Raw genomic sequence first — 26,199 nt, 5'->3', positions numbered from 1 at the left:
GGGAAGGGGTGTTCCTAATCTAACCACATATTTGGATCTCTCCTTTCCCAGCCTACAGGCCTAGGGATGGCAGTGCTAATGAAAGAGGGGTTGAGGATGTACATGTGGGATATGGAAAAGGCCATAAAAGGCCCAGCCCTTTTTTCCCCCATTCTGAGTGGAAGCCCATGCTCACTCTCATGCTGGCTGCCTAACCCCTCAGGGCTGGCGCTCCCGGGCAGAGGAGGAAAGCATAAGCACATGTGTGGGGATGGTGCTGCCCCTGAGCCCAGCCATCAGGGGTGAGGGGGTGAGGGGCAGAGGCTCCAGCACCCAGTCTCAGGCCACTTAGCGAAGTGCAGCGAGGACCGGATGGCTAGGCCAGGTTGGAGCTGGAGGGAAGGCTGTAGAGGGTGGCAAAGCAGAGGAGAGACCCCCACCGAAGCCCACCCCCTCTCAGAACCACTCTACCACCACATCAGCCAGACTGTGGGAAAGGAGCCAATTTATGAAATTAAATAAAGTCCATGGAGGGAGTGAAGAACACAGGCCGGGCACCTCTACCCCGGCTAGGCCCAGCACAGCTGGAGCTCAGCACACCGTGCATCCCCTGCTTTTTCTCCCCTCCCGGGAGGGGGCTTAAATAGGCCAGGCCCCAGCCTGGCCAAGGTCCTGGAGCCTACGGAGGGCAGAAGTCAGAGAAGTAGGGGTGCTGCAGGGCCTCTTCTGCCGAGATGCGCTGGACGGGGTTACACTTCAGGAGGTTCTGAAGGTACGGAAGAAAGGCATGGCAGGTTCAGGCTGCATGACCGGCCTAGGGCCCCACCCACCCCCAGCCACCCCTACCCCCATCCCCCAAGTGTTTGGGTCCCACCCCCTACCCCTGCCCTTGGTTACCTGCAGCAGGTCCCGTCCCGTGGCATTGAGCTTGGGTACGACATTCACCAGGGATGTTGTGGCCGGGTACATTGGGTAGGGCTGTGGGGGGGTACAGGGAGAGTCAGACCAGAGAACGGGGGCTTGGAGGTGCTAGAGCTGTGGAGTAAAAAGGACCCCTCCCCCATTCCCCATTGCACCTTATAGTCTGGCAGCTTGGTCATGGCAGGCCACTGTTCCTCGGTCGGTGTCCCCAGAAGCGTGTCCATGGGGTCAAGGATCACTCAGGTGGAAAGGGGTGGGTGAGGGGTTCTTCCCCTCCCGGGGGCTTCCTCATACCCACTCCCCCACCCCTCACTTTACCCTCATAGCTCATGACAGAGGCAGGGCCCAGCACATGAACAGGGTTCCCGGAGGGCCAGGCACTTCACAAATGTTCACTACTTGGATCTAAACCCTGTTGTCTTCTTCTGATGAATCAGTCAGCCCTCTCCTACTCCCACAATCATCCTCCCGCTGCTTTTGGCTCCTTTGTCCTAAAGATGCCCTTCCTAGCTGGAGGAACATGCTCGTGGCTTCTTCCCCCAGGGAGCCCTCCTTGTCTACAGGTCATACACTCTCCAACTGGTGGCTTCAATCAGCCCTGAAAACACAGGTGTGTCCACCACCCTCTGCCCTCCATCCCCTGGCCCAGAATCATGCCCTATTCTGGCCCACCCATTGCCATCCCCGCTCCCTGCACTTCATGGGCTCCTAACTCCCCTCCCTGTTTTTTTAAAGTAAACTCTACACAGCCCAACGTGGGGCTCAAACTCATGACCCTGGAGATCAAGAGTCACATGCTCTACCGACTGAGCCAGCCAGGTGCCCCTCCTTTCTCCCCTTCAGAGAGCTCGAAGTGAAGGGAAACATCGAAGGATATCGGAAGATCCTCTTCAATTGGTCATCTACGTCGTTGCCGGGGAAAAGAGGCCGCCCTGCGTTGGCCAGCTCTGCGAGATGGAGCAGGGTGTGAGGAGGGGACATGTGAAGAACCCCTCATTCCATGGCACCCTCTGTGCTTTTCGTCCTCCTCCCCAAGGGCCTTACTCCCTTCCCCAGAGGAGACACTTCAGATCCTACTGAGGGTCCACTCGAGTGGGAGAGAAAGTAAGTGCCTCTGTAGACCCCCAGCCAGTCACCTGCGAAGATGCAGCCAGCTGACCACATGTCGATGGATGTGGAGTACAGCTTGGCCCCGAAGAGGACATCTGGTGGGCGGTACCACAGCGTGACCACCTGGAGAAGAACCCACCCCCCGCGACCCCCACTTAGAGGACTGTGAAGGAGGGGAAAATCATGTTTGGGGTCCTGGAGGAGGAGATGAAAGATGCTCGGAGAGGACCCCCTCCCTCGGCCCCATGTCCTACACACACACCCACCAGCTCACCTCGGCTGAGTAACAGCGAACAGGGATCCCAAAGGCTCGAGCCAAGCCAAAATCAGCCAACTTCAGCTCCCCATTCTGAAGGGAGATAGGAAGAGACATGGAGAGGGCTTTTCAACAGTCTCAGGGCAGGCCCCCTGCCTCAGCCTCCCCACTCCCCCACCTTCTCCCTGGAAGGTACCCTGTTTATTAGCAGGTTCTGGGGCTTCAGGTCTCTATGCAGCACGTTGCGACTGTGACAGAATCCCAGGCCTTTCAGCAGCTGAAAGAGGAATGACTGTGGGGGGAGGGAGGTGTAGGGTAGGGCGTCAGACCTTATGGATGGGACGCTGTACCCAGGGGTGGGCCACACGCCCCTCTTCACCCTCTGCTTTGCCTCAAAACCCCACCTGTCCTTCAGCGACATCATTCATTCACTGTGGAGGACCGGCTTTGTACTGTGCTAGGTATTAATATAGGAACAGTGCATGAAAGCCTTGGTCCGACTCTTTCTGGAACTTACAGCCTGATCTGTCCCCTATCTGGCCTCATGTAAGCACATGCTTCGTAGCCATCAGTATCTATACTGTGTTATGTTATTAATCAGGACTGCTGCCCCTGGAACCTGGGACAAGGCACTTGGCCTTGGGCCTAAAACAGTGCCTGGCACATGGCAAAGCACCCAACAGGTATTTGTTGAACAAACGAGTGGATGAATCTCTTTGAATCTCATTTTCTCATCCCTCAAGTGCAGATTACATCACTGATACCGGAGTGTTACTGTCAGATCAAAGAGACCATGGGAATATGCTTGCAAGGAGGGAGGCCTGTGGAGGGCAGCAACAGGGTTTTCTCATTCCCTGAAGCTCCAGGGTGTCTCCACTCCGGGCCTGAACCTGGTGCTCAGAGGGTGCGCAGACTGCAGACAGACTCCCGTCCTGCCTCCCTGAGTCTCCGGGACACCAGCCCCTCACCTTCACAATTTCAGGATCCAGGTCACCATTACAGCTGTCAAAATACTTCTTAAGGTCCTAGAAAAGGGTGGGGTTGGGGGAGGGGCCAGAGTTTAACCTCAGTTGGGGCCCCTACACCCTCCCAAGGCCACACTGTCTCCCAAGTCCCCCTTTCACCTGGTCACAGAACTCAAAAACCAAAGTCAGCTTCTTGTCACTATGCAGGACGTCATGAAGCCTAGGGAGGAGGAAGGGCTCAGCCAGGCAGGTCTGCAAATTTCAGCTTCACGTCCCTATTATCAGCCCAACCCTGATCCCAGTATCAGCCCAGCCCTCTCTGAAGCCCCCCTCCTCCAACTGATCACACAGGCCAGGAGGACCCTGCCCATCTACACACCTGACGATGTTCTTGTGCTTCAGCTCTTTGAGTAGGCAGATTTCCCGAAGGGCTGAGCTCGGTACTCCCTACACATGGGAGGGGGCCGGGCGGGCAACAGTCACAACCCACCCAACCTGGGCCCTCAACCCCCACCCTGGCCCTGATGTCCCAGTCCTACCTCATCATCGTCATCCAGCCTCACCCGTTTCAGAGCCACGATCTCATGGGTCTCCCGGTTTTTGGCTTTGAATACTGTCCCGTAGGTGCCTAGAGGAAGAAGGTCAGGGGTGAGGGTAAAGATGGGACACCCTTCCCACCCCCATGAAGTCCCCCTGGGGAGTTCAGGCAGCGTGGGAGGGTGTTATTTGTGAAGCCTGGAGGAGTAGGGGGAGAGACTCAGGTGAAGGTTCAGCATGGAGGAGCTTTGTGAGTGAGGATGGGGCAGAGAAGGTGCCTGCAGATGGCTCACGGGTGTCTGCAGCAGGGAGAGGCTGCAGCTGCCAGGGTTAGGAGGTCTGTAATAAAGGCGGTGCTTCCGGAGGGTCTGGAAATAGCGAACAGGTCTGGGAGGAAAGTGAGGGGCGGCAGAAATGAGGCCGCATTGAGAACTAAGCTGGGGTTGGGGATTGGGGGGCCGGGGTGGGTGGGTGAGGATCTGCGGGTGGTGCTGAGGCTAGGGCTAGGAGACGCAGGAAGTGCTAATGTCCGCAGGTGGGTCTCCAGGAAGTGCTAAGGTTGGGAAGGGGCGACTGCGGGAAATGCTAACGAAAAGGATGGGTGTCTGTAAGGAGTGTTGAGAGCTCGGGGTCAAGGCTGCAGCCAGTGCTGAAGTCGGAGCCTGTGGGTATTGCTGACGGTAGAGAAGCCAGGGCTCCAAGGAATGCTGAAGGGTCTGTAGAGGAAGATCTTGCAGGAACATCTCGTAGTCCCATTACCTTCCCCAATCTTCTCGAGTTTCTCGTATTTCTGCATCGCGGCAGCCGCGGGGACCCCTACGGGCCCTGGGTTCTAAGACTTCGGCCCCGGCGTTGCAGAGGAGGCGGCACCCCAGCCTCCGGCCCTGCCCCGCCCTCCTGACTGTGCATGGGCTTCTGGGGCGTGTAGTACTAAGGGTAGCCAGGTTTGCCAGCAACGTGCGCGGCATTAGACCACAAGAAGACTACAACTCCCAGCAGGCTGCTCAAGGGCTCTCTGCAGCACTCGCTTCCCGGGACTCCGGATCGACCGCGGAGGAAAACCTTGGACTTCAAGTCCCAGGAAGCATCGCGTGTCCGCTTTCCGGGCCTCACCGCCGAAGCGCCAAGGCTCCCAGTGTGCCTCTCTCTTGTTTTTCCTTTCTGTGATCACTACCTTTTTTTTGAAAAGGGCCTCTCTGGGACTACGCATTCCAGAACGCAGAGGGTGGGGGTGGGGCGCTCTCTGGGTTTGGGGTTTGGCGGCCTGCGTCCTGGGCCGGAAGGGGAGCGCACTGGCCCGGCTGATGGTGTTGAGGTTCTAGCGACCTCCTGACAACGGCAATACGGACTCCCACCTCTCCCCAGGCCGTCTGGAGACCTCAGGATTGATTGGGCAATGGCTCCGAGCCATGCCTTGACGATGACTTCACAGGGACCAGCTGAACTACGGGGCTGGGAAGAGAGGCAGGTGTGCCCCAGGATTTAACCTACGCCAGAGACCCCTTCCTGCCCTCTGTTTGTCGTCTCGGAGCCCACCTGACTCCAGCCGCTCGCTACACTGTGACTTCCCGAGGCAAGCTGGCTGGAGCCCTGGGAGACCCTTGGTACCGGCCTGGAGAACCCGGGCCCACCGGAGGCAGCCAGGGTGTGGCCGAGAGCTGGCAGGTTGGCTGCCGCCCTCGACAGAAGCACAGACAGATGCTACACTTGCAGCAGCCTTGACCTCATCCTTTAAGGAGTTGATTATAGATTTTCCTGCGCTCCTCTCTAATTGTCTCATGATTGCATTCTTGAGGGCTGTGAACTGGATAGAAACGGCCCCAAACAGCACTGCTCAGCACCAGAACCATAGTTGGTGATAAACATTTGCTAATTAACTTGTTTATATCGGAACGTTTTCTGCATATACACAATGCTGTGCTTCACCTACTGGCAGGCTAAAAAATAAAAAAAAGTCTACTTCTTACGTGGAAGGATTTATAATTTAGTTGAGAAAACTAGAAATACAGAAATCTTGAGTGGCAGGGGATGATTATAATAGGGCTCCAGGAGGGAGGTCGCCGCAGGGAATCACTCTGAGGCAGAAGTTCCCGGGTTCGGAAAGTCTAGGTCAGCTGAGGGCAATGGGAATCCAACCTCCAGGGGCCGTCACCCCTATCGCCATCCCCCTCCCGCCCCCACCGCAGCAAAGAAAGGGTCTTTCTCGGAGGCACTGGGGATTACTGGGGAGTAGCGGGGGGTGGTTGGGGGAGAATCTCGACCCCGACGCATTCGTAAATATTTCCAGCTCCTCTGATGTTTCCTGAACATCTTCGTGTCTCCGTTCTCCCGTGTGTGTCTCCTCTTTCCGCCCAGAGGTGCCTAATGCGGCCCAAAGACGGCGTCCCCGGGGTGCCCAAGTCCCGCGCGGGGAAGCCCGGGCGGCTGCCTCACGGGATAGAGCTGGGGTCTGGTGCCGGGCGGTGCCTGGAAGCGCGCCTCCGCGCCCGGGTCTCGGCCCCCGCTCCCCGCCTCCCGGCCCGCCGCGGGGCCGCGCACGGTGCGCCGGGGGGCGCGCACGCAGGGGGCTGGCCTGCCCGCGGCGCGGGGGAAAGTTGAGTTGGGAGAAGTTGGGAGCGGCGGGGGTGAGCCCCGAGGTGGGCACTAGGGAGTCGTCGGGAGCGCGCGAGGGCGCCGGAGAAGGGGGAGAGACCCCGAGACCTCCGGGGCACGCAGTCCAGAGCTAGCGGGTGAGCGGAGCGGTGGCGGCGGAGGAGGGCCAGGGCCGCGGAGGGAGGAAGGGAGGGGGAAGGAAAGGGGGGAACTCGGGACTCGGAGCTGGGAGGGAGTGGAAGTGGAGGAAGGGGCGGAGACTGGGGCGCGGGGAAGCCAGGTCTTGGGGAGCAGGATGCGGAGGCGCGCGGACGCGGGTCGGGAGCGGGATCCGGGATCCGGGGTCCGCTTGTTAGATAGAGTTCCCTAAAGCGAGGGTGCCGCGCCCCCTGCCACCAGGAGGGGGTAGTCTCTGGGAGGCGCCGCCGGCCTTCCCAATTCCTGGGCGGACTCCGGACCACACCCCTCCCCTACGACCCCCGACTCTATTCTTTAGGCCCGTCGGGGGTGTCTAGGTTGGGGGTGGGCCGGGGCCGCCGCCCCCGACCTCCGGGTTGGGAGGCGGAGCTGTGCGGGGAGGGGGTGGCGGGTCAGGTCAGGACAAGGGGTGTCGGGCAGAAGGGGGAGCCACTGGGTGGGTATGGGAAAGGTGGGTCCGGAGAGTTGCATTTGACTCCGGGGGTGGGGGTGGGGGTCGGGGCGCTGGCTGGTCTGGGTGGGAAGCCCGGTGCTGGGTGTTGGGGGCGGTGCTGCCTCAAATCCACTTTATCCTCCTCCCTCCGCCCCACTTCGGAGAGCTGTGGAATGTGCGAGTTCACTTGGGGGATGGTTAATGCCCAAGTGGGGGTCCAGGGTGCTAATCCCTTGGGCCGGAGTGGGGGAGATGCTAATCCCCCGGGCCGGTCGGGGCTGGTCCCCGGAATGTGCCCCCACCCCGGATTATCGGCACCGATGCCCTGGACAGAAGCTGCTTTGTGTTCTGGGACGGCGGGGTGGGGTGGGGAGTACACCGAGGGCACAGCCTGGAAGTGGGAGTGGGGCACCTGTAGGTGCCCAAGACACCACGCACCCTTCTCAGCCAGGGGTCTCTCTCCCCTAGTGCCCCCTCTCCCCCACACCAAACGTGACCTGGCTCCAGTCCTGCTGGGGGAGGTGAAGAGCGTCAGCTGAGTTGGGAGTGCTGGCCAGGAATGTGTTGCTCCGGGCTCCCCACCCTGAACTGACCCCCTAGACCTAGATCGTTTTACCCTTCACTGACCTGTCTTATCCTGGAGTTAGCCCTAAACCGGGCACCCCTGACCCCCCAACAACACACTGGGGAGCTCCAGTACTTTACTTTGGAGAATCTGGAGGGCCCCGTCCCCCACCCGCCCACCCACATCCGCTTCCCCCACTAGGAATGAGTACCCCGATTTGCCCGGGTCAGGTTCCTTAACTGCAACTGGTTCTGCTTCCCCACCACACACACAGTGCCCTCCTGAGACACCCCTACAGTCACAGTCAGGAGGGAGCCCTGCCACTCAGATTTTCCTGGCCTGGGGCTTCGGGAGGGGAGGAGAGGGGAGGGATCGGTACTGCCCCTTTGCCCACCCTCTTCCCACTCGTCACGTGCCCCTCCCCCATTATAAAGGTCTGTCCTGCCAGTGCCGGCGTCTCCCTCCCTCCCACTGAGTGAGTGGAGCTGGGCTCCTGCCCCTCCCCCAGGGAGCCTCCTTCATCAGGCAAGGGGGCCCCTCTGGTGTCTCCTCCCAGCCCTGGCTCTGCTTCGCCTGCCACCCCCGGGCTGGCTGTTAGGGGCTCTCTCCAGTCTCTCCCTTCCTTCCTCCCAACTCTGCTCCATGGGGTGTCTCCGTCTCCCCAGGACACCCCTCTCTTGTTCGGCCCACCTCGGTGCTACTGTTTCTGGCTCAGCCTGTCCTTTCCTTCCCTCCTCCTCCATTCCTTACCCTGATTTATGCTGCTTTCTCTGTGCATTTGGGCCTTGACTCCTGCTCCCCCCACCCTGTTTCTGCAGCCTCTCCCACCTTTTCTTGTCTCACTTGGCCCTCCGTGGCCTCCTCTGCCCCCTCCTCTAGTTCTCTTCTCTCTGTTTTCTCTTTTCTTCTATAAATAACTCTTTTCTCTGCTCTCCGGCCTTAAGGGCCACCCTAAAGTACTTCATACTTCATAGCCCAGAGGTCCCTAGTAGCAGGGAGACCCCTGGGTGGCCACTGGCGGGAAGTCCCTGAGGCGTGGTGGGGCTGAGCCAGGTCGGGGGCCCTTGTGCTTGGTGGCCTGCTCTTACATGATCGGGCCTCTCCCCCCAACCCCCATCCCGCCCAGGTTATGCCGCCGCCTTGTTGTCCTGAAAGCCGCAGGGACAGTGAGAAGGGCTAAGATTTGGCCATGAGCAGCGCCCCCCGGCGCCCCGCCTCGGGCGCAGATTCTTTCTGTACTGTGAGTATTGCCGTCTGGGTTGGCCTCCCTGCTGCCCCTCCCACCCCACAGGTGCTCTGGCGGAGGGTCCAGGTCAGACTGGAGTGTGTGTGTGTGTGTGTGTGTGTGTGTGTGCGCGCGCACGTGTGCGCGTGGGCTCGGGAGGAAGGGGGAACCTCTGGGGATGGGTACTGCCAGCTTCCCCACACACACACCTTGTCTGGGTCTGGGAGTCTGGGATGGGTATTGGGGTGGTCAGGCCACTTCCAGTCCTGTGGAGGGAGTTGAGGCCCTTTCCTAAAGACCCGGGGGTGGGGAGTGGGGGGTTCTTTATCCTTAGAGAGAGAGGAACGTGGGGGACCCTGGGTCTCAAACCCAGTCACCCCTTCTGACCCAGCCTTAAAGGCAGCAGCGTCCTCCCACAGTGGTTCTGGGCAGTTTGCTTGCTGTGCCGCCCACCCCTGGCCCCACGTGCCACCTAGGTCCGCCCAGTGTGCCACCTAGGTCCGCCCAGCGCGGCCCCACGTGGCCCCCTCCTGATTTTACTGGGGAGTGTAATGATTAACCCCAAGTGCCATAATCAGCCCCTTATTGGCCATCTGGCCCAGCAGGGCACGTGACTGGGAAGGGGCACAGGCTGGTCCCCTCCCCCTCCTTTCCGAGTCCACCCCTGCCTGCCATGGACTTCCTCCTGCGGTCTCAGGTGCGAGGGGCTCTCACCCCCCCTGCCCCCACCCTGGCTAGCTCCCCCGTCCTCACTCGCTTCAGCCGCCTCCTGCCGCCTTCCTCCCGCTGCTCATTCTGGTGAGAGTGGAGCCCGAGCTGGGGAGCGGGCCAGAGCTGCTGGGAAGGGCAGGGGGGTGCCGGGAAGCCAGCCCCCTGACTCCTATATCTTGTGTCCAGTACCCCCGCCCCTCCCTGCTGTTCCTGTCCCCACCTCTGTGTCTCCCCAGGACCTGACTTCTTAACCCGCCTCTCCTTGCTCTTCCTTGCTCTGGCCACTGGCCCCGGCACGGAGGGGGGGCTCTGTACCCCGCCCTTGGAGATCCCGATGCCCTTGAGGTCCAGAAGCTCATGAGCAAATATTTGGTGGTGCCCGGAGCTGAGAGTGGCAGGGGTGGTGGGGGCTGGACGAAGCTGTGGCTAGGTGGCAGGCTGCTCAGCTAGGCTGAGCTTTCCTCCAAAGCGCCACCACCGCCACCACTGCAGTCGGGCGCTCCTCTCCTGCAGTATGACTCAGGTGGGGGGGGGGCGGGGCCAGGGAGCGCCCTAGGGGCCCTGGCTTGGTGGGGTGCTGCAGTGGTGGTGGGGGTGGGGGGGCGTTCCTGAAAAGGCAAAGTGCTGCCTTCCCATCCAGGGGCTAGCTTTCAGAGTCCAGCTTGGTTGGCTCGGGCGCCTCCAGAAGTTACTTTTCAGGCCGGATAGTTGTCCTCCAGCCAGAGGGGATTGGTTCACCATCGACCATATGAATGGGCCAGTTCACACATCTTACCTCAGGGCTGGAGACACAGGATTTCTCCTGAGATTTTCCACCTGCCCTAGAATTGACCAGAATGGGCACAGCTGGGGTTCAGATGCCCTGGAACCTAGGGGGAGGCTGCCCAGGACATGGTGGGGGTCTGGGTCCCTGGCATTTGAGGGGAAGGCTGCTGGGGGCGTCCTGGATCTCCAGCACTGCACAGGGTGGGGTCTCAGGAGACAACTCTGGATGAGCCCCTGTGTGTTCTCTCCACCCCTCCTCCCCCACAGCCGGAGCCAGAGAGCTTGGGCCCGGCAGCGCCTGGGTTCCCTGAACAGGAGGACGATGAACTTCACCGCACTCTGGGTGTGGAGCGGTTTGAGGAGATCCTGCAGGAGGCTGGGTCTCGAGGCGGAGAGGAGCCAGGCCGCAGCTATGGGGAGGAAGACTTTGAATGTGAGGGGGTGATGGGAGGGGGAGGCAGGGGCACCTAGGCTCAACTGTCCAGCAAGGAGAGGGCTGAGGGGCTCGTGGGAGGGGCTGGGGGCTGGGATGGCAGGGGAAGGATGCTCTGCCTGCCTGCAGCAGACCCCCTCCTCCCTGCAGATCACCGCCAGTCCTCCCACCACATCCATCACCCACTGTCCACTCACCTGCCTCCGGACACCCGCCGCCGCAAGACACCCCAGGGCCCAGGACGGAAGCCTCGCCGGCGCCCCGGGGCCTCCCCTACCGGGGAGACCCCCACCATCGAGGAGGGGGAGGAAGATGAGGAGGAGGCCAGTGAAGCTGAGGGGACCCGAGCACTTAGCCAGCCGACCCCGGCCTCCACACCCTCTTCGGTGCAGGTGAGTTGGGGCTGGGTTCCTGGAGGGCATCTTTGGGGTACTTGGCCCGGCCTCACCTGCGCCCGTGGGTTCCTGTTCCAGTTCTTTCTCCAGGAGGATGAAGGTGCTGACCGGAAGGGAGGGAGGACCAGTCCATCTCCTCCACCGCTGCCCCACCAGGAGGCGGCTCCCCATGCCAGCAAAGGCGCCCAGACAGGGTACGTGTCTCCCAGATGGAGACTGCCCCTACCGGCATCTGCAACATGATAAGGGGGAAATGCATGAGCCTTGGGATCCTCAATTGGGGTTCAAATCCCAGCCCTGCCCCTTTGGGCAAGGACAACCTCTCTGAGCCTCAGCCTTCCCATGTGTAAACCAAGGAGAATAGAACCTTTCTCACACGGTGGTTGCAAGGGTTAAAGAGTGGTGTGCATGAAGGTTTAAGTGTGGGTTACCCTGGCACAGGACAGGGGTACAGTCTAAGCACCCCACCTGCGACTTCAGGGGGAGTGGGGTCAAGCGCCGGATCAGGGATGGGACAGGTACTGTCTAAATGCCCGCCTCGGGCCCCAAAGGTGTGAGAAGAATAGGAGACCCCCCCCCTTTGGCTCTTGGGGAACTGCCATGGGAAATGGCATCGGGAAAGTCACTGTGCTAAAGGGCAGATGTGGGCGCAATATCAGTATCTGTGGGGCACTGGAGTTTGGGAGTGTTAGCCAGAGGAGGCTTCTTGGAGGAAATCACTTTGAACTGGGTCTCAAGGTCACTACTATCGTGGACCTGTTGTTTTCTGGGTGCCAGGCAGCGTGAAGGGCTGCAGGAAGGGAAGGGCATGCTGCATGACTCGCTGGGGAGACAGGCCGTGCAGGTGGCACTGAGCCCACAGTGGCCATCTGCATGGGGGCATGTGCTGGCAGGCAGCCCGATGCCCAGGGGCAGGTGGAGGAATAGTGGGGAGAGTGTGGCATTGGAAGAGTGGGTCAGATTTGTGGGCAGAGGTGCCGGCGGCACCAAGAGACCCAAGGTGGGTGTAGAGGAAGAAAGCCTGATGAGAGGGACTCATCGTGGAAGGGGACACAAGCTTGGAGCTGTGGGAGAATGGTGTGGCAGGGACTGGGCACTGTGGAAAGAGAGGAAGAGACGGCCTGGTTTGGGGATAGGACCAGAAGTTGGTATCTGTATGGACTAATTCATGTTCTTGTGACCATGAGGGACCCATCTCTACTTCTAAAGACCTATTTTTACCTACTTTACTCCATGGGGTTAGGAACTTGGGACCTGTGACCCTCTTGAGTCCATGGTGAGGGGTGTGCTTAGGGGAGGAAGGAGGCCTTGCACTGGCTGCTTTTACAGATGTCACCTGCCCCCACACCCCAGGAGGCAGGCTGAAGAGTTGGTGTTGGGAGGGAGCCTGTGTGCTGGTTCTGGCGGCGTGGCCGGGAAAGGGCCGAGCCAGATCTCGGCGCTGCATGTGCTTGTGGGAGGCTCGGTGTTTCACATCCACACCTACCAAGAGTGGGGAGTAAGGGGGGTGGGGTCCAGTTGGGGGTCCCCTCCCCGGGTCCTCCCTGCATGGCTGCTCTGTCTGTCCAGAGCCCCGGTGGAAGAGGTGGTGACTGTGGCCAGTGGCGCCGCAGGAGGTGATGATGGGGGAGCATCGGCGCGTCCTCTGACCAAAGCACAGCCTGGGCACCGGAGCTACAACCTGCAGGAGAGGAGGCGCATCGGGAGCATGACGGGGGCCGAGCAGGCACTGCTGCCCCGTGTCCCCACAGACGAGAGCGAGGCCCAGACACTGGCCACCGCTGACCTAGACCTCATGAAGAGTGAGTGCTGGTTGGGCTGAGCCCAGTGCCGGGGACGGGGACAGGAGTAAGAGGAAGGGGGAGCCTGACCCTGTGCCCCTGCCTCCTCCAGGTCACCGGTTTGAGGACGTTCCTGGAGTGCGGCGGCACTTGGTGCGGAAGAATGCCAAAGGTTCTGGACAGGGTGGCCGGGAAGGCCGAGAGCCTGGCCCCACGCCTCGGACCCGGCCCCGGGCCCCTCACAAGCCCCACGAGGTACTCTTCTCCACTTCATGCTCTTCCTTATCACCCCACAGGCTCCCCCCCCCCCCCACATATACCCCAGCAGCGATCTCGAACACCAGGACCACCATCTGTGGTTGTGAAGGTTGTACACTGCACAAGAATCCTTGACATTGTTGATTTGGACTTTAGGAGTTCGATTCACATCTTCAACACTGTTGATTTCTTTTTTTTTTTTTTTTAAAGATTTTTATTTATTTATTCATGAGAAACACAGGCAGAGAGAGAAGCAGGCTCCATGCAGGAAGTCCGATGTGGGACTCGATCCTGGGACTCTAGGATCATGCCCTGAGCCACATGGAGGCACTCAACCGTTGAGCCACCCACGCGTCCCGACACTGTTAATTTCTATACTGTGGCCATTTTTTGGCAGCTGGCAGTGAGGAGCTCGGGGACCCTTTGGGCTAGAAGTGGCTCTGTAGAGCAGTACTCTTTATCTTTCAGAATCCCCTCAATTGTGCTCATTTGATCGTCCCACAGCCATAAATCAGGGGCAGTGATTGACCAAGATAACTCAGTTTCTTAGCGACACCACCCATCTAAGACTCCAGGGCTCTGGTTCTTAGCCCCACCCCTTGCAGTGGATTGTGTTTTACCTTATTGAGGTCTAACAACATACAGTGAAGCACAGTGGGGCCAGGCGTATAGCTCAGTGACTTCTCCCACATGCAAACACCTGGCCAACCCTGCCTGGACACAGAACGCTTTGTACTCTGTTCCTTTGCATCTCTCCTCAGTACAATCAGCTGTGATTACTCTTCTGTGTGCTTCAGTCCTGTCAGTTCCTTTTTATTTTATTTTTTTTAAGATTTATTACTCATTTATTTATGAGAAATACAGAGAGGGAGGCAGAGACATAGGCGGAGGGAGAAGCAGACTCCTTGTGGGGAACCCGAAGCAGGACTCAATCCCAGGACCCTGGGATCACAACCTGAGCTGAAAGCAGACACTCAACCACTGAGCCATCCAGGCACCCCTGTCCGTCGGTTCTTGAACACATATACATGGAAGCATACAATGTTCCAGTGTGCACGTGTGTGTGCACGTGCCTGTGTGCGTGCGTGCACATGTGCGGTGACCATTCATCCAGCACTTACTATGTCATGTACTGTGTGTTGTTGCATGTGTTTTATTTTATTTATTTATTTAAGATTTTTATTTATTTACTCATGAGAGACACAGAGAGAGAGAGAGGGAGAGACACAGAGAGAGAGAGGCAGAGACACAGGGAGAGGGAGAAGCAGGCTCTATGCAGGAAGCCTGATATGGGACTCGATCCCAGGACTCCAGGATCATACCCTGGGCTGAAGGCAGGCGCTTAACTGCTGAGCCACCCAGGCATCCCTGTTGCGTATGTTTTAATCCCCATAATGAGACTTTGAGGTGGGGATTGTTGCTCCTATTTTACAGATGAGGCAAGTAGAGTGTGGGACCAGTTAAAATCATGCTAGGCTCTGTGTCCGGTGCTGTGCCAGGTCACAGGCCTGCCCTGGCGCTGGCTGTCTAGGGAAGCAGTCCCTGGGCCCCTCGGGCTCTGACCTTGCTGTGTCCTCTTGTCTTCCACCACAAGGTGTTTGTGGAGCTGAATGAGCTGCTGCTGGACAGAAACCAGGAGCCTCAGTGGCGGGAGACTGCCCGCTGGATCAAGTTTGAGGAGGACGTGGAGGAGGAGACAGAGCGCTGGGGGAAGCCCCACGTGGCATCCCTGTCCTTCCGCAGCCTCTTGGAGCTCCGCCGGACCCTGGCCCATGGTAACGTGCCCTGCCCTCTGAGGACCAACCCTCCTCAGCAGCACGGTGTATGATGTTCCCAGGAGAGTCCAGGAGGGAGTCTCCTCTTTCTGTGATGTCATATAGCCAGTCGCTTTCAGGCTCTGTCATTGGTGGTCCCAGGGCATGATTGACACTACTTTCTCTTATCTGCATTTTTAGCAAATGGCTTCTTTACGTGATGTTTTCATATAACCAAAGCTGGTATGTTTGGGATACATTTTTAAAGCTGACAAGTTTTTAAAGAATGTCATTGGAAACTTTTCTGAAACGACCTAATCTACAGGACTATTGGAGATTTCTTTTTCTTTTCTTTTCTTCTTTTCTTTTCTTTCTTTCTTTCTTTTTTTTTTTTTTTTTGTTTCTCTTCAAGATTTTATTCTTTCTTTTTTTTTTTTTTGTTTCTCTTCAAGATTTTATTTTTTTTTAAGTCCTCTCTACACCCAGCGTGGGGCTCGAACTCACAACTCTGAGATCAGGAGTGGCATGCTCTCCTGCCTGTGCCTGCCAGGCATTCCTAGGGCTATGTAAACTTCACCAAATGTCCAAGATGCAAGACTCCCGAGGCCTCTGATATTTTCTGCTCTGTGTGGGTTTCCTTCTTCCTTTTGGGAAAGTCACTCCCAGTTGCTGTCAGGAGGCGTATTTCTAAACAGCGAGGACTCAGAAACCTGCTGTCAGAATAATTTCAAAACCAGAAGTAAATAGGCTTTGAGGAAGGCTCATAGGCTTTGGGCAAGGTGCCAACATACAGGTGCTTTATCGTTGGGCTTTGTGATCTCTGTGTTGGCTGCTCAGGGGCCCTTGGTTTTGTTCGTTGTCACGCCCATTTTTGTTGAAACGGCTCTGTTCGTTGTCTAGTTCTGTGTTCCTACAAGTTGACCTCGACAGAAAGGTGACCTCGTCACTTTTGAAAGGACTTTCATCTCTGTATAAAATAGTCATTCAGAGCAGCGACCAGTAGAAAGATCTGGAAATTGTCCCATGAGAGGAACCCAGGATGGAGGGTGACATCGTCAGATGGCTCTAGGCCACAGATGGGCTGTGCCATACTCAGAGGGCAGAATCAGGACCTTGGAGTGGATATTAGGGAATGCCGCATGTGGCTCTTTGGAAGAGACTTCTGGGAGGCTCTGCCTCAGTGGCCTCCACTGAGCCCCACCACATTCCTATGGGACAGAGAGAGTTGGAAGGAACAGGTCAGAGATGCGATGGGGCTTGCAGCCTGAACCCTGCTCCCTGATTTCTGAGCCAGTGCTGCAAACCCGGACCATACTTACCTGGCAGCCCCCTCATCCCCAGATCTCTCTCCCACCCGACCCTTGCTTCTTCCCTGGGGATGAGGGCCTGTGCATGCCATCCTTATTCCAGGGGCCGTGCTTTTGGACCTGGACCAGCAGACCCTGCCTGGGGTGGCCCACCAAGTGGTGGAGCAGATGGTCATCTCTGACCAAATCAAGGCTGAGGACAGAGCCAATGTGTTGCGGGCCCTGCTACTGAAACACAGGTGAGGCCCCAGTTGCTGCCACCGCCTGCCCACCCACTCCTGGCCCCCGCCCCTGCCTTCCTTCCCTCATCGCCCTCTGCTCTTCCAGCCACCCAAGCGATGAGAAAGACTTCTCCTTCCCTCGAAACATCTCAGCTGGCTCCCTGGGCTCCCTGCTAGGGCACCATCATGGCCAGGGGCCTGAGAGTGACCCTCATGTCACCGAGCCTCTCATTGGAGGTGTTCCTGAGACTCGGCTAGATGTGGAGCGAGAGGTGAGGGCAGGAGGGTGGCCCTGCCTCGTTCAGATCCCAGCTGCCACCACTGGCTGCTGGGCTGTGAGTATGGGGGCACCGGGCCGGGCTGAGCTGTGCTCCTCTGCACCCCCAGCGGGAGTTGCCCCCTCCGGCCCCACCAGCCGGCATCACTCGCTCCAAGTCCAAGCATGAACTAAAGCTCCTGGAGAAGATCCCCGAGAACGCTGAGGCCACGGTGGTCCTTGTGGGTATGTGGGCAAGCCTTGTGGGGGGGGGGGCTGTGACCTGATGGGTGCCCCCGGGGGCTGGGGTCCGCGCCCTCCCTCAGCCCTGACAGCGCTGTGCCCCCAGGCTGCGTGGAGTTCCTCTCCCGCCCTACCATGGCCTTTGTGCGGCTGCGGGAGGCGGTGGAGCTAGACGCCGTGCTGGAGGTGCCCGTGCCCGTGCGCTTCCTCTTCCTGCTTCTGGGCCCGAGCAGCGCCAACATGGACTACCATGAAATTGGCCGCTCCATCTCCACCCTCATGTCTGACAAGGTCAGGCCCGCCCCTGCCCCCACCGGGCTCCCTCTTCCCCGCCCCTGTGGCCTCACTCAGTTCTGCCCCGGGACCCCAGCCCTCGCCCCGTGCCCTCACCAGCCCCAGGCCTCCTTTGGCAGCAATTCCATGAGGCAGCCTACCTGGCAGACGAGAGGGAGGACCTGCTGACTGCCATCAACGCCTTCCTGGACTGCAGCGTGGTGCTGCCGCCCTCCGAAGTGCAGGGCGAGGAGCTGTTGCGGTCTGTTGCTCACTTCCAACGCCAGATGCTCAAGAAGCGGGAGGAGCAGGGCCGGCTGTTGCCCCCTGGGGCTGGACTGGAGCCCAAGTCAGCACAAGATAAGGGTACGGGCCAGTACAGGCCCAGGGCGGGGACGGGGCTGCCTGCGGGGGCTCGGCAGCTTGGGGCACATAGAGGGGCCGTGGTGGGCGCCCTGACGGAGGCCTGGGTTGCAGCGCTCCTGCAGATGGTAGAGGTGGCAGGTGCAGTTGAAGATGATCCCCTCCGGCGGACGGGCCGGCCCTTTGGGGGCCTCATCCGAGATGTGCGGCGCCGCTATCCCCACTACCTGAGTGACTTCCGAGATGCCCTTGACCCCCAGTGCCTGGCTGCTGTCATCTTCATCTACTTCGCGGCCCTGTCTCCTGCCATCACTTTTGGGGGGCTGCTGGGTAAGAGGTGGCTTCGCGGGGGCAGCGGGGGGGTGGGCAGGGCAAGCACAGGTCCCTGGCTGACAGCTCTTGAGCCACTCTGCTTCCTGCCACCCCAGGAGAGAAGACTCAGGACCTGATTGGGGTGTCGGAGCTGATCATGTCCACAGCGCTCCAGGGTGTGGTCTTCTGCCTGCTGGGGGCCCAGCCGCTGCTGGTGATTGGCTTCTCTGGGCCCCTGCTGGTCTTCGAGGAGGCCTTCTTCTCGGTAAGGGCCCATGGGCTAGGTGGGGGCTGGCTCTTCCTGTTCCACTCCAGCCGCCCCTCCTGCTCCCCAAACATGCCCACTTTGCTAGCCCCGGGGCTCTGGGACCTGACTGGACACCTCCCCAGTTCTGCAGCAGCAACAACCTAGAGTACCTGGTGGGCCGCGTGTGGATCGGCTTCTGGCTGGTGCTCTTGGCCCTGCTCATGGTGGCCCTGGAGGGGAGCTTCCTGGTGCGCTTTGTCTCCCGTTTCACCCAGGAGATCTTTGCCTTCCTCATCTCCCTCATTTTCATCTATGAGACGTTCTACAAGTTGATTAAGGTAAGCAGGCCCTGCTGAGAGCTGGGCTGCAGGGGTGAGACCTCGGGATGGGAGGGAGCCGGGGCACCTTCTGCACCTCTCTCGCTCTCACTTCAGGGTATGAGGTCCGGGCTAGCCCAGAGCTCCCCTGGGCTGGTGGTTCCTCCTGGCCCCTCACCACTTTCCCTGTCACTGACACCTGAACCAGGACTTCAGGTCAATCTTAACAAGTTACATGTTTGTCATAACAAAGGTAACAGGTCCTTTTGCTAAAGTGGCACATGGTCCAGAAGTGCCAAAGAGGAAGGCCCCTGAGGTGACACCCATAGTCAACAGTCTGGGCCTCAGAGCCGTGCCTGTGTCAGCCTTAGAAGACTTGCCCCGAGTCCTCTGCGATGTGTCCTGTCTGTCCAGGCCTGGCTGCAACTGGACACCCCCAGCTGCCTGAATCCCCAGTTTCTCCTTTCTCCCATCAGGTCACTTTAGTCACTTTTTTGTTATAGGAGACAAGCCCCTAAGGCCAGACCCACCATCTCCTATGTGGCCTGCCCCACTCAACATACATCCAAGCCCAGAAATCTCACCAGTTTAGCTGATGGAGCCCTTTGTCCTCTCCCTAGATCTTCCAGGAACATCCGCTGCATGGCTGTTCTGTCTCCAATGGCTCTGAGGCACACAGCGGTGACAACGACACATGGCATGGGGCTGGAGCCACGCTGGGGCCAGGGAATGGGAGCTCGCCTGGGCCAGTGGGGCAGGGGAGGCCCCAGGGCCAGCCCAACACAGCCCTGCTGTCACTGGTGCTCATGGCGGGCACCTTCTTTATCGCTTTCTTCCTACGCAAATTCAAGAATAGCCGGTTCTTCCCTGGCCGGGTGTGTGGGCTGAAATGCTAGAGGGAGGTGGAAGAGGGGAGGGGGCCAGGAAGGGTGACTGAGTTGGGGCCTGAGAGGGGGCCAGGGACCTCTGAGCATGGTGCTTGCCCACAGGTGCGGCGGGTGATCGGGGACTTTGGGGTGCCCATCGCGATCCTCATCATGGTGCTTGTGGATTATAGTATTGAGGATACCTACACCCAGGTGAGGCAGAGCACACGCAGCAGTCAGGAGATGCTGCCTGGCATGGGGCTCTGGCTGGTGCCCGCCAGCCCAGCCCCAGAGCTGCCTCTCAATTGGGCAGACACCAGGCCCCCTCCACTGCATGCCCTCAGCATTCGCCCTGCCTAGTGCCCCTCAGGTCTCTCCCTCCAGCGTTCACTGGCCCCCCGGCTCTCTCCCATCTACCCTGCAGAAGCTGAGCGTGCCCAGTGGATTCTCCGTGACAGCCCCAGAAAAGCGGGGCTGGGTCATCAACCCGCTGGGGGAGAATAGCTCCTTCCCCGTGTGGATGATGGTTGCCAGCCTGCTGCCGGCCATTTTGGTTTTCATCCTGATCTTCATGGAGACGCAGATCACCACGTGAGTGGTCCCTGCCAAAGGGGGTTGTTTGTGGAATGGCTGAAATCCCAGCCAGGGCTAGGCGAGGAGATAGGGTGCACTGGGTAAGGGGGGCCCAGGATGCCAGGCTGGCCCCTAGAATTTCCTTCTCTAAAGATTTTTTTCTTTATTTGAGAGAACTCAAGATGGAGGGAAGGAGGCGGGCGGAGAGGGGGAGAGAATCTCAAGCAGACTCCGAGCTAAGCACAGAGCCTGATGTGGGGCTCCATCTCACGACCCTGCGATCAAATGAAGAGTCATTTGATATTTAACTGACTGCACCACCCAGGCGCCCCCAGAATTCCTTCCATAGGCAGTAGAAGGTTCCTCTGACGTTTGTTGGGAAGGGCACAGTACAGGCTGGAAGTGGTCCTGAATGGCAAGGAGGGCAGCGTGGAGAGGGCTTAGCTCCGTGATGGAATGAATGCTCGTCCTGACGGAATGGGCAGGTTCCAAAAACAAACGGAGGCTCCTGGCTGGGTGCTCTGGAAAGACATGATTGTGCCAAGCTGGCCCCAGGGCCCTGGGCATCAGCGAGTGCCCATCCCCACTCAGGCTGATCATCTCCAAGAAGGAGCGCATGCTGCAGAAGGGTTCTGGCTTCCACCTGGACCTCCTGCTTATTGTGGCCATGGGCGGCATCTGTGCCCTCTTTGGCCTGCCCTGGTTGGCTGCTGCCACTGTCCGCTCCGTCACTCATGCCAACGCACTCACCGTCATGAGCAAGGCTGTGGCACCTGGGGACAAGCCCAAGATCCAGGAGGTCAAGGAGCAGCGGGTAACGGGGCTGCTGGTTGCCCTGCTTGTGGGTACGTTGAGCTCTTGCTTCAGCCTTCCCCAGGCGGTCTCTGAGGCGGGGAGCCCTGGGGCCACCTGCTTCTTTCTCTCCTCCCCTAGGTCTCTCCATGGTTATTGGGGACCTGCTCCGGCAGATCCCCTTGGCTGTGCTCTTTGGTATTTTTCTGTACATGGGAGTTACCTCCCTTAATGGGATCCAGTTCTACGAGCGGCTGCACCTGCTGCTCATGCCACCCAAACACCACCCAGATGTAACCTATGTCAAGAAGGTAAGACCTCACTGGAAAGAGCCCCGTGCCTCTGCCCCCAACACCTGGTCTGTGGGGCTCACTCTCCGGCCCCCCCATCTGCTCACTGTGTTCAGCCACCATTTAGTCTGCAGACCCAGCTCTGGTAAGCCCCTCAAAGGCATAGCCACCACCACTGCCACCCCCGTGGAGGGAGAAAGGGCTGTCTGTCTTCTGGAGGTGGCCGGCCCAGATGGCCCTCCAAGGGACCAGGGAGAAGCCTCGGCTCACCTGTCTTGTCCCCTCCCAGGTTCGGACCCTCCGAATGCACCTGTTCACAGCCCTGCAGCTGCTCTGCTTGGCCCTGCTCTGGGCAGTCATGTCCACAGCTGCCTCCCTGGCCTTCCCCTTCATCCTCATCCTTACGGTGCCCCTCCGCATGGTGGTGCTTACCCGCATCTTCACCGAGAGAGAGATGAAATGTGTAAGGCCTCCTGCCCCTTTCCCCCCAGCCCTGCTGCCCACCCCCCACCCCTCCCCTCACCCTCACCCCACCCCCACCCTGGGGTCCCCACCCAGGTTGAGGTCAGGATCAACTAACTCCCTCCACCCCCACAGCTGGATGCTAATGAGGCGGAGCCAGTGTTCGATGAGCGGGAGGGTGTGGACGAGTACAATGAGATGCCCATGCCTGTGTAGTTGCTGCCTGGACCCACAGCCAAGGGACGGATGGATAGAGGGATCAGGGGCTGGGGTGTTCTCCCCCTCCCCTCCCTCATTTTTATTTAAGTGAATAATTTAAAGTCTCCTTACCATCCCCACCCCCCACAGTAAAGTGCTTCGGCCCCCACCTATCCTGGTCTTCTGTGTATGTATGGGGAGGGAGCATGGATTGGCAGGTGGGCGGGTGGGGGGGGCGGCAACCCGCTCCCTGTCCCAGAAACGAGATGCACAATGGGGAAAGAAAGGGACTTTAATGAGAAATCAAAATATAGAGAGCCAAAGTGCAAATTGTCCACCCCCTTCGGGGGTCACCCTGAGCCCCATGTGCATCCCCTCACCCCCCTTCAGGCCCCCAGCGGAGGCCCAAGGCCTGGAGCTTCTGCCTCAGGTAGCTCTTGAGCTGTGGCAGGCCTCTCTGTGACTCCAGTTCCTCGAAGGGTAGCTGCGAGGGAGGGAACGGCGTGTCACCCTCAGGGTCCTGGGCTGGCACAGGGGAGCCAGGAGGACATGCAGGGTGGGTGCTCTCACCGGCAGGAGCTGGTAGCCCATCAGGCCCAGGTGCCGCTCCCGGAGGGCCCGGGAGCCCAGCAGCACTTGGCCATCCCGGCAGAAATGCCAGCGTTCTCGCAGCATCAGCACTACCCTGTGGGGAGCAGACTGCAGCTCAGGGTGCTGTCCACAGAGATGGGAGGCTCTCCCACCTTCTTCCCTTACCTTTGGGCGGGGTCATGGGTAGTGGACTGAGAGGCAGCCTGGCCCTGGGGACAGGACCGGGGAGGGTACGGTAGGAAGGGGTCCTGGGTCCTCACAGGAAGCACAGCACCAGAGCTGCTGACGCAGAGCAGGAAGTCTGGAGGGGGAAGAGAGAGGGCGGCTGGCTTCCAGCCCAGGCTCTGTACCCTGCCAGCCGCCCGCCCGCCACTGGGGTTCACCTGTGCAGTAGCCCGGAGGCACCGTCAGGTCCTGCCGGTACTTTTCTTCCCCCAGCAGCTGGCGCAGCCCCTCCGCTACTATATCCTTGTGACTGGGATGGGGTAGGAAGACCGACAAGGAAAGGCTCAGGAGGCTCATCTTAATTCTGTTCCCTGTCGCGCCTGGACCCTGGGCAAAGGCCTCCCAAGGCCCATTTTTCCCTCTAGGACTGATAAGAATGCCTCTGCATGGACAGTTCAGGGTCCCCTCCCCTCCTCCCAGCCTCCCCATCCACCTGTACTTGCAGCGGGCACGGTCAGTGATGAGTGGCTGGGGGAAGATGGGCACTTGCTGCCTTCGGGGAAGACGGGGACCCCGGTATCCTGGAAGCTCCAGCTCCACAGCCGTGTCTAGCAGGGAGAGGTAGCGCCGCACAATGAAGGCATGAGGGGTGCCTGCGGGAAAGCGGGACTGAGGCTCGAGGGGCTACAGACTCCCGCCCCTGCCAACCCCTGCCCAGTGGCCCTTGGGGATCCCCGCTGGCTCTCCTGTGCGCGCACCACTGATGTGGTTGATGAAGCCTGGGGAAAAGACAAAGTGCAGAGCTCGGAAGGGTAGGCACCGCAGCTGGCACAGCGACATCAAGATGTTGACAGTGGCCAGGGGGGCCACCCCTGCTTCCCGAGCCAGGATCCTCTCAAGACAGGGCATAAACTGCTGTTCCAGAGGCAAGTAGTTCAGCCGCCCAAAGGGCAGGACCAATTTCTGTACCACCTGTGGAGGAAGAGCAGCCCTTCACCAGGCACGAAACAGTTCTGATACCCTTCACAAGCTGAACCTCAGGGAGGTTTGGCCTGCAGGCTTGTAATGTCTCTGTAAAGGCAGAGCGATCCCTCTCCCCCGACGTACACACCAGAAGTTTGACAGCACAACCCGTGTCTTGAGCCCCATGTGATTAGTCAAACCAATGGAGGAGACATCGCTGTGGGGTCTGGCCCTGAAGACTTAAGAGGAGTGGGCTTAATGAAGCTAAGACAGTGCTAAGTGAGTAGAACTGCAGAAAGCCAGGCATACACACTGGGTAGGTGGATGAGCCAGGAGGGGGTGAGCAAAGATAAAACCCCAGGGGGACAGAGCAGAGGGCCTGGCTGCTTGCTGCAGGAGGCAGCCAATCAAGCTGACAGGGAGCTAGGCTTGACACCGTGGAGGGCTAGGAGACAAGCATGGCAGGGTGGGAGGTAATCCCACCTTGCTGCTGAGCTGGGCTTCCTGGACCACCAGGAAATGGGCAATGGCTTCCAGAAGCTGGGGCTCCCGCAACCGGTGCCGGGCCAGGTGCTGGGCCAGGAGCACCATGACGTGAGGAGTCAGTTCCTCTGGCCTGGCCTCTGTGAAGAACAGCCTATTATGCTGGACCCTCAGTCCAGACACCACCACCGGCCTCCTCTTCAGCCCCTCCCCGCCACCTGCCTTCATTCCCCTCCAGCACCTGCCAGGCTGCGGATGAGGTGCTGCCGCGGACGCCTCAGGAAATGAGGGCAGCTCAGAGCAGCTTCCAATCTTTGCCCACCGTGCAGGACAGGTTGCAGGGTGGGAGGTGGCTTCGGAGGGAGGCGGAACCTTCTCTCCTGCTCCAGGGCACACATCAGGGGCCCATCTGACGGGAAGCCTGAGAGGGAGAGGGTCAGAGGAGGCAGGCCTGGTAACGGGGAGCTGCTCTGTTCCAGTCATGGGGTTCAGCTGATGAATTCCCAACCTTTCACGTCTCTGTGTTCTGGACTGGATGGGCTGCTATAGTGTAAGTGGAAGCACTGGAGAAGTGTGAAATACCATGTGACTGTGAGGTTATCAGGACAGTCTGCGGGCAAGAACTCAAATAAAGATGGCAAATGAGCTCTCATCTCACGCCAATGGTGACAAACTGTAGTGGCTTTCTAGAGCACTGTGTAGGAAGGAATCCGGGCTTGGCACCCCTAGCTAAGCTGCAGGGAATGCTGCTCGACTCCTGGTGTCAGCTGTGGATACAAGGGGAGCGGCAGCAAGTGTGCCAAGGTATGCGCCACTCCTGCCAAAGCCCAAGAGATGAATTCTGTCAGTGATCTTGGGTCTTCTACGCTCTTTCTCTATTCTTCCGTGAACACCCACCCCCCAGACACCCTCCTCACCAAGTAAGACTGCAAGATGCAGACACACGTGGATGGTGTGAATGTCAAAGGAGGGGCAGTTTCGGATGATGAGCTGACTCAAGTCCTGTAGTGTGGCCTGCTCCACGGGAGGGGGCCGTGGCTGAGACCCCAAGAGCTGACCCAGACGACGAAGTGCCACAGGGTAGTGATGGGCGCGCACCTTGGTGGGGTTCTGGCCCAGCCAACGCAGCAGCTCCCCAGGGCTCCTCGCCTGTTCCAGAAGCCGCTGTAGCCCCTGCACGGGGCCTGCATGGAGGCCTCCTCCAGGAGGCTGGTCCCCCCAGTTGCTGGGCCCCAGACAGCAGGGCTGTACTGGTGGGAGCAGCAGCAGGCCAGACAGCCGAGCAGCGGAGGCCTGGGCAGAGAGCAGGAGTCGAAGCATGGAGTTGGGTGATGGAGACCCTGAGGGGCAGCCCAGAAAAGGGGGTGAGGTTTTCTCCAAAGGGGAGAGAAACCAGAAACCAGCCATCAACCCCTGACCTCACTCCCCATTCAGAGGGCCCTGGGGTCAGAACACCCACTCATGTTCGCCCTTCCCCTGTGATTGCTCTAGTCTTTCCCACCCCGCCCCTCTCTGCCTCCTTCCATCCTCTGAAGCAGCACCTTCCATGTCCTCCGCACAGTGATATTTACAGAGCAATTCCACATGCACTACGGATCTCTGATGCTCCGCACGCGCCTCTGAGGTAGGCAGGGCTGGCACTACCTCCATTTCACAGGTGGAGAAACCAAGGCCCAGAGAGGAAAGGGGGGGTAAGCCCGAGGTCACGAGTCGGGTTAGTGGTCGTGCCCAGCCTGGAGCCCAGCTTGCCCTGTCGACACGCCCTCTCGACCACCTCCCCCTCCCGCAGGAGGCGGCAGCGGCAAGGAGGGTGGAACGCGGGCTCGGCAGCGGGGCGGTCCTGGGTTCCATGCTGGGCGCTCCCACTTACCAGCTGCATGACCTTGGACAAGTGGCTTCGTCTCTCTGCCCAAGCCTCCTCGCCCGCGAAACGAGAACGCAGCGCCCAGCTCGCAGGGGCCCGTGGAGCCCGAGCGCGCGGCTTTGCAATGGCGCGGAGTCGGCGGTGTCAGGGGCCCCCACACCCACCCGGGCCCGGCGACGCCCGGAGACCGTGCTCACGGTCGCCAACACCAACTCCCGCCGCCCTCCCGCAGCCCGCCCCGCAGGCGCCACCCCTACATGGCTCCCCAGGCCCCGCGCAGGTCGCTCCCTCAGTCGGTCTCGGGGCCCGGGAGCCGGGCTCCCCCCGCGGCCTCCTCATCGGCAGGCCACCGAGTCCGCCATCTTCCCAGCAGCCCCCGGACCGCGTCCCGGACGCCAATCGCGGCTCAGCCCCCGACCAGCACAGACGTGGCTCCCGGCAGGCCCCGCGCGTCCGGGCGCCGGGCGCCGCGCGCCCCGCCCCCCGCGTCCGGAAGCTGCGCGCGCCGAGCCGGGGCGGTACCGCGGGCGGGGGG

The 26,199-nt window shown here is 59.7% G+C and overlaps 3 protein-coding genes across 11 annotated transcripts; 1 reads left to right on the top strand and 2 right to left on the bottom strand.

Moving 5' to 3' along the window:
• Nucleotides 1-450: 450 nt before the first annotated feature.
• On the bottom strand, nt 451-4,637 carry CDK5 (cyclin dependent kinase 5). Its single transcript, XM_055335191.1, has 12 exons — nt 4,528-4,637; nt 3,771-3,859; nt 3,611-3,678; nt 3,391-3,451; nt 3,235-3,291; nt 2,463-2,558; nt 2,285-2,359; nt 2,037-2,133; nt 1,778-1,847; nt 1,056-1,116; nt 877-957; nt 451-745 (listed from the first exon to the last, which is right to left on the bottom strand). The coding sequence occupies exons 1-12, from the start codon at nt 4,562-4,564 to the stop codon at nt 659-661; spliced, it is 879 nt and encodes a 292-aa protein (XP_055191166.1). The 5' UTR covers nt 4,565-4,637; the 3' UTR covers nt 451-658.
• Nucleotides 4,638-6,342: 1,705 nt separating this feature from the next.
• On the top strand, nt 6,343-21,771 carry SLC4A2 (solute carrier family 4 member 2). 2 transcript variants are annotated; one of them, XM_055335352.1, is made up of 23 exons: nt 6,343-6,497; nt 8,683-8,796; nt 10,525-10,690; nt 10,841-11,082; nt 11,164-11,279; nt 12,655-12,887; nt 12,979-13,121; nt 14,719-14,899; nt 16,289-16,424; nt 16,513-16,678; nt 16,794-16,908; nt 17,012-17,196; nt 17,319-17,544; nt 17,656-17,871; nt 17,970-18,118; nt 18,244-18,438; nt 19,038-19,292; nt 19,407-19,496; nt 19,708-19,874; nt 20,448-20,701; nt 20,790-20,959; nt 21,228-21,401; nt 21,536-21,771. In XM_055335352.1, exons 2-23 carry the CDS (start codon nt 8,746-8,748, stop codon nt 21,614-21,616), a joined length of 3,711 nt encoding a protein of 1,236 aa, XP_055191327.1. In that variant the 5' UTR covers nt 6,343-6,497; nt 8,683-8,745; the 3' UTR covers nt 21,617-21,771. The 2 variants fall into 2 exon arrangements, with proteins under 2 accessions (XP_055191327.1, XP_055191328.1); XM_055335353.1 differs by lacking the exon at nt 6,343-6,497 and adding an exon at nt 9,387-9,478.
• Nucleotides 21,772-21,874: 103 nt separating this feature from the next.
• On the bottom strand, nt 21,875-26,120 carry FASTK (Fas activated serine/threonine kinase). Of its 8 annotated transcripts, none has more exons than XM_055335562.1 (11): nt 25,671-25,809; nt 25,342-25,444; nt 24,718-25,140; nt 24,042-24,221; nt 23,801-23,940; nt 23,113-23,326; nt 22,848-23,007; nt 22,573-22,664; nt 22,355-22,490; nt 22,169-22,283; nt 21,875-22,082 (listed from the first exon to the last, which is right to left on the bottom strand). In XM_055335562.1, the coding sequence occupies exons 1-11, from the start codon at nt 25,677-25,679 to the stop codon at nt 21,975-21,977; spliced, it is 1,680 nt and encodes a 559-aa protein (XP_055191537.1). In that variant the 5' UTR covers nt 25,680-25,809; the 3' UTR covers nt 21,875-21,974. The 8 variants fall into 8 exon arrangements, with proteins under 8 accessions (XP_055191537.1, XP_055191539.1, XP_055191544.1 ...); XM_055335564.1 differs by having other exon boundaries at nt 24,718-25,093; nt 25,671-25,803; XM_055335569.1 differs by lacking the exons at nt 25,342-25,444; nt 25,671-25,809 and adding an exon at nt 25,922-26,120.
• Between the last annotated feature and the right edge of the window lie 79 nt (nt 26,121-26,199).

Source organism: Nyctereutes procyonoides, unplaced genomic scaffold (assembly GCF_905146905.1).
Source record: "Nyctereutes procyonoides isolate TBG_1078 unplaced genomic scaffold, NYPRO_anot_genome, whole genome shotgun sequence".
Classification (NCBI taxonomy): Eukaryota; Metazoa; Chordata; class Mammalia; order Carnivora; family Canidae; genus Nyctereutes; species Nyctereutes procyonoides.
This window is presented reverse-complemented; position numbering and strand designations above follow the sequence as displayed.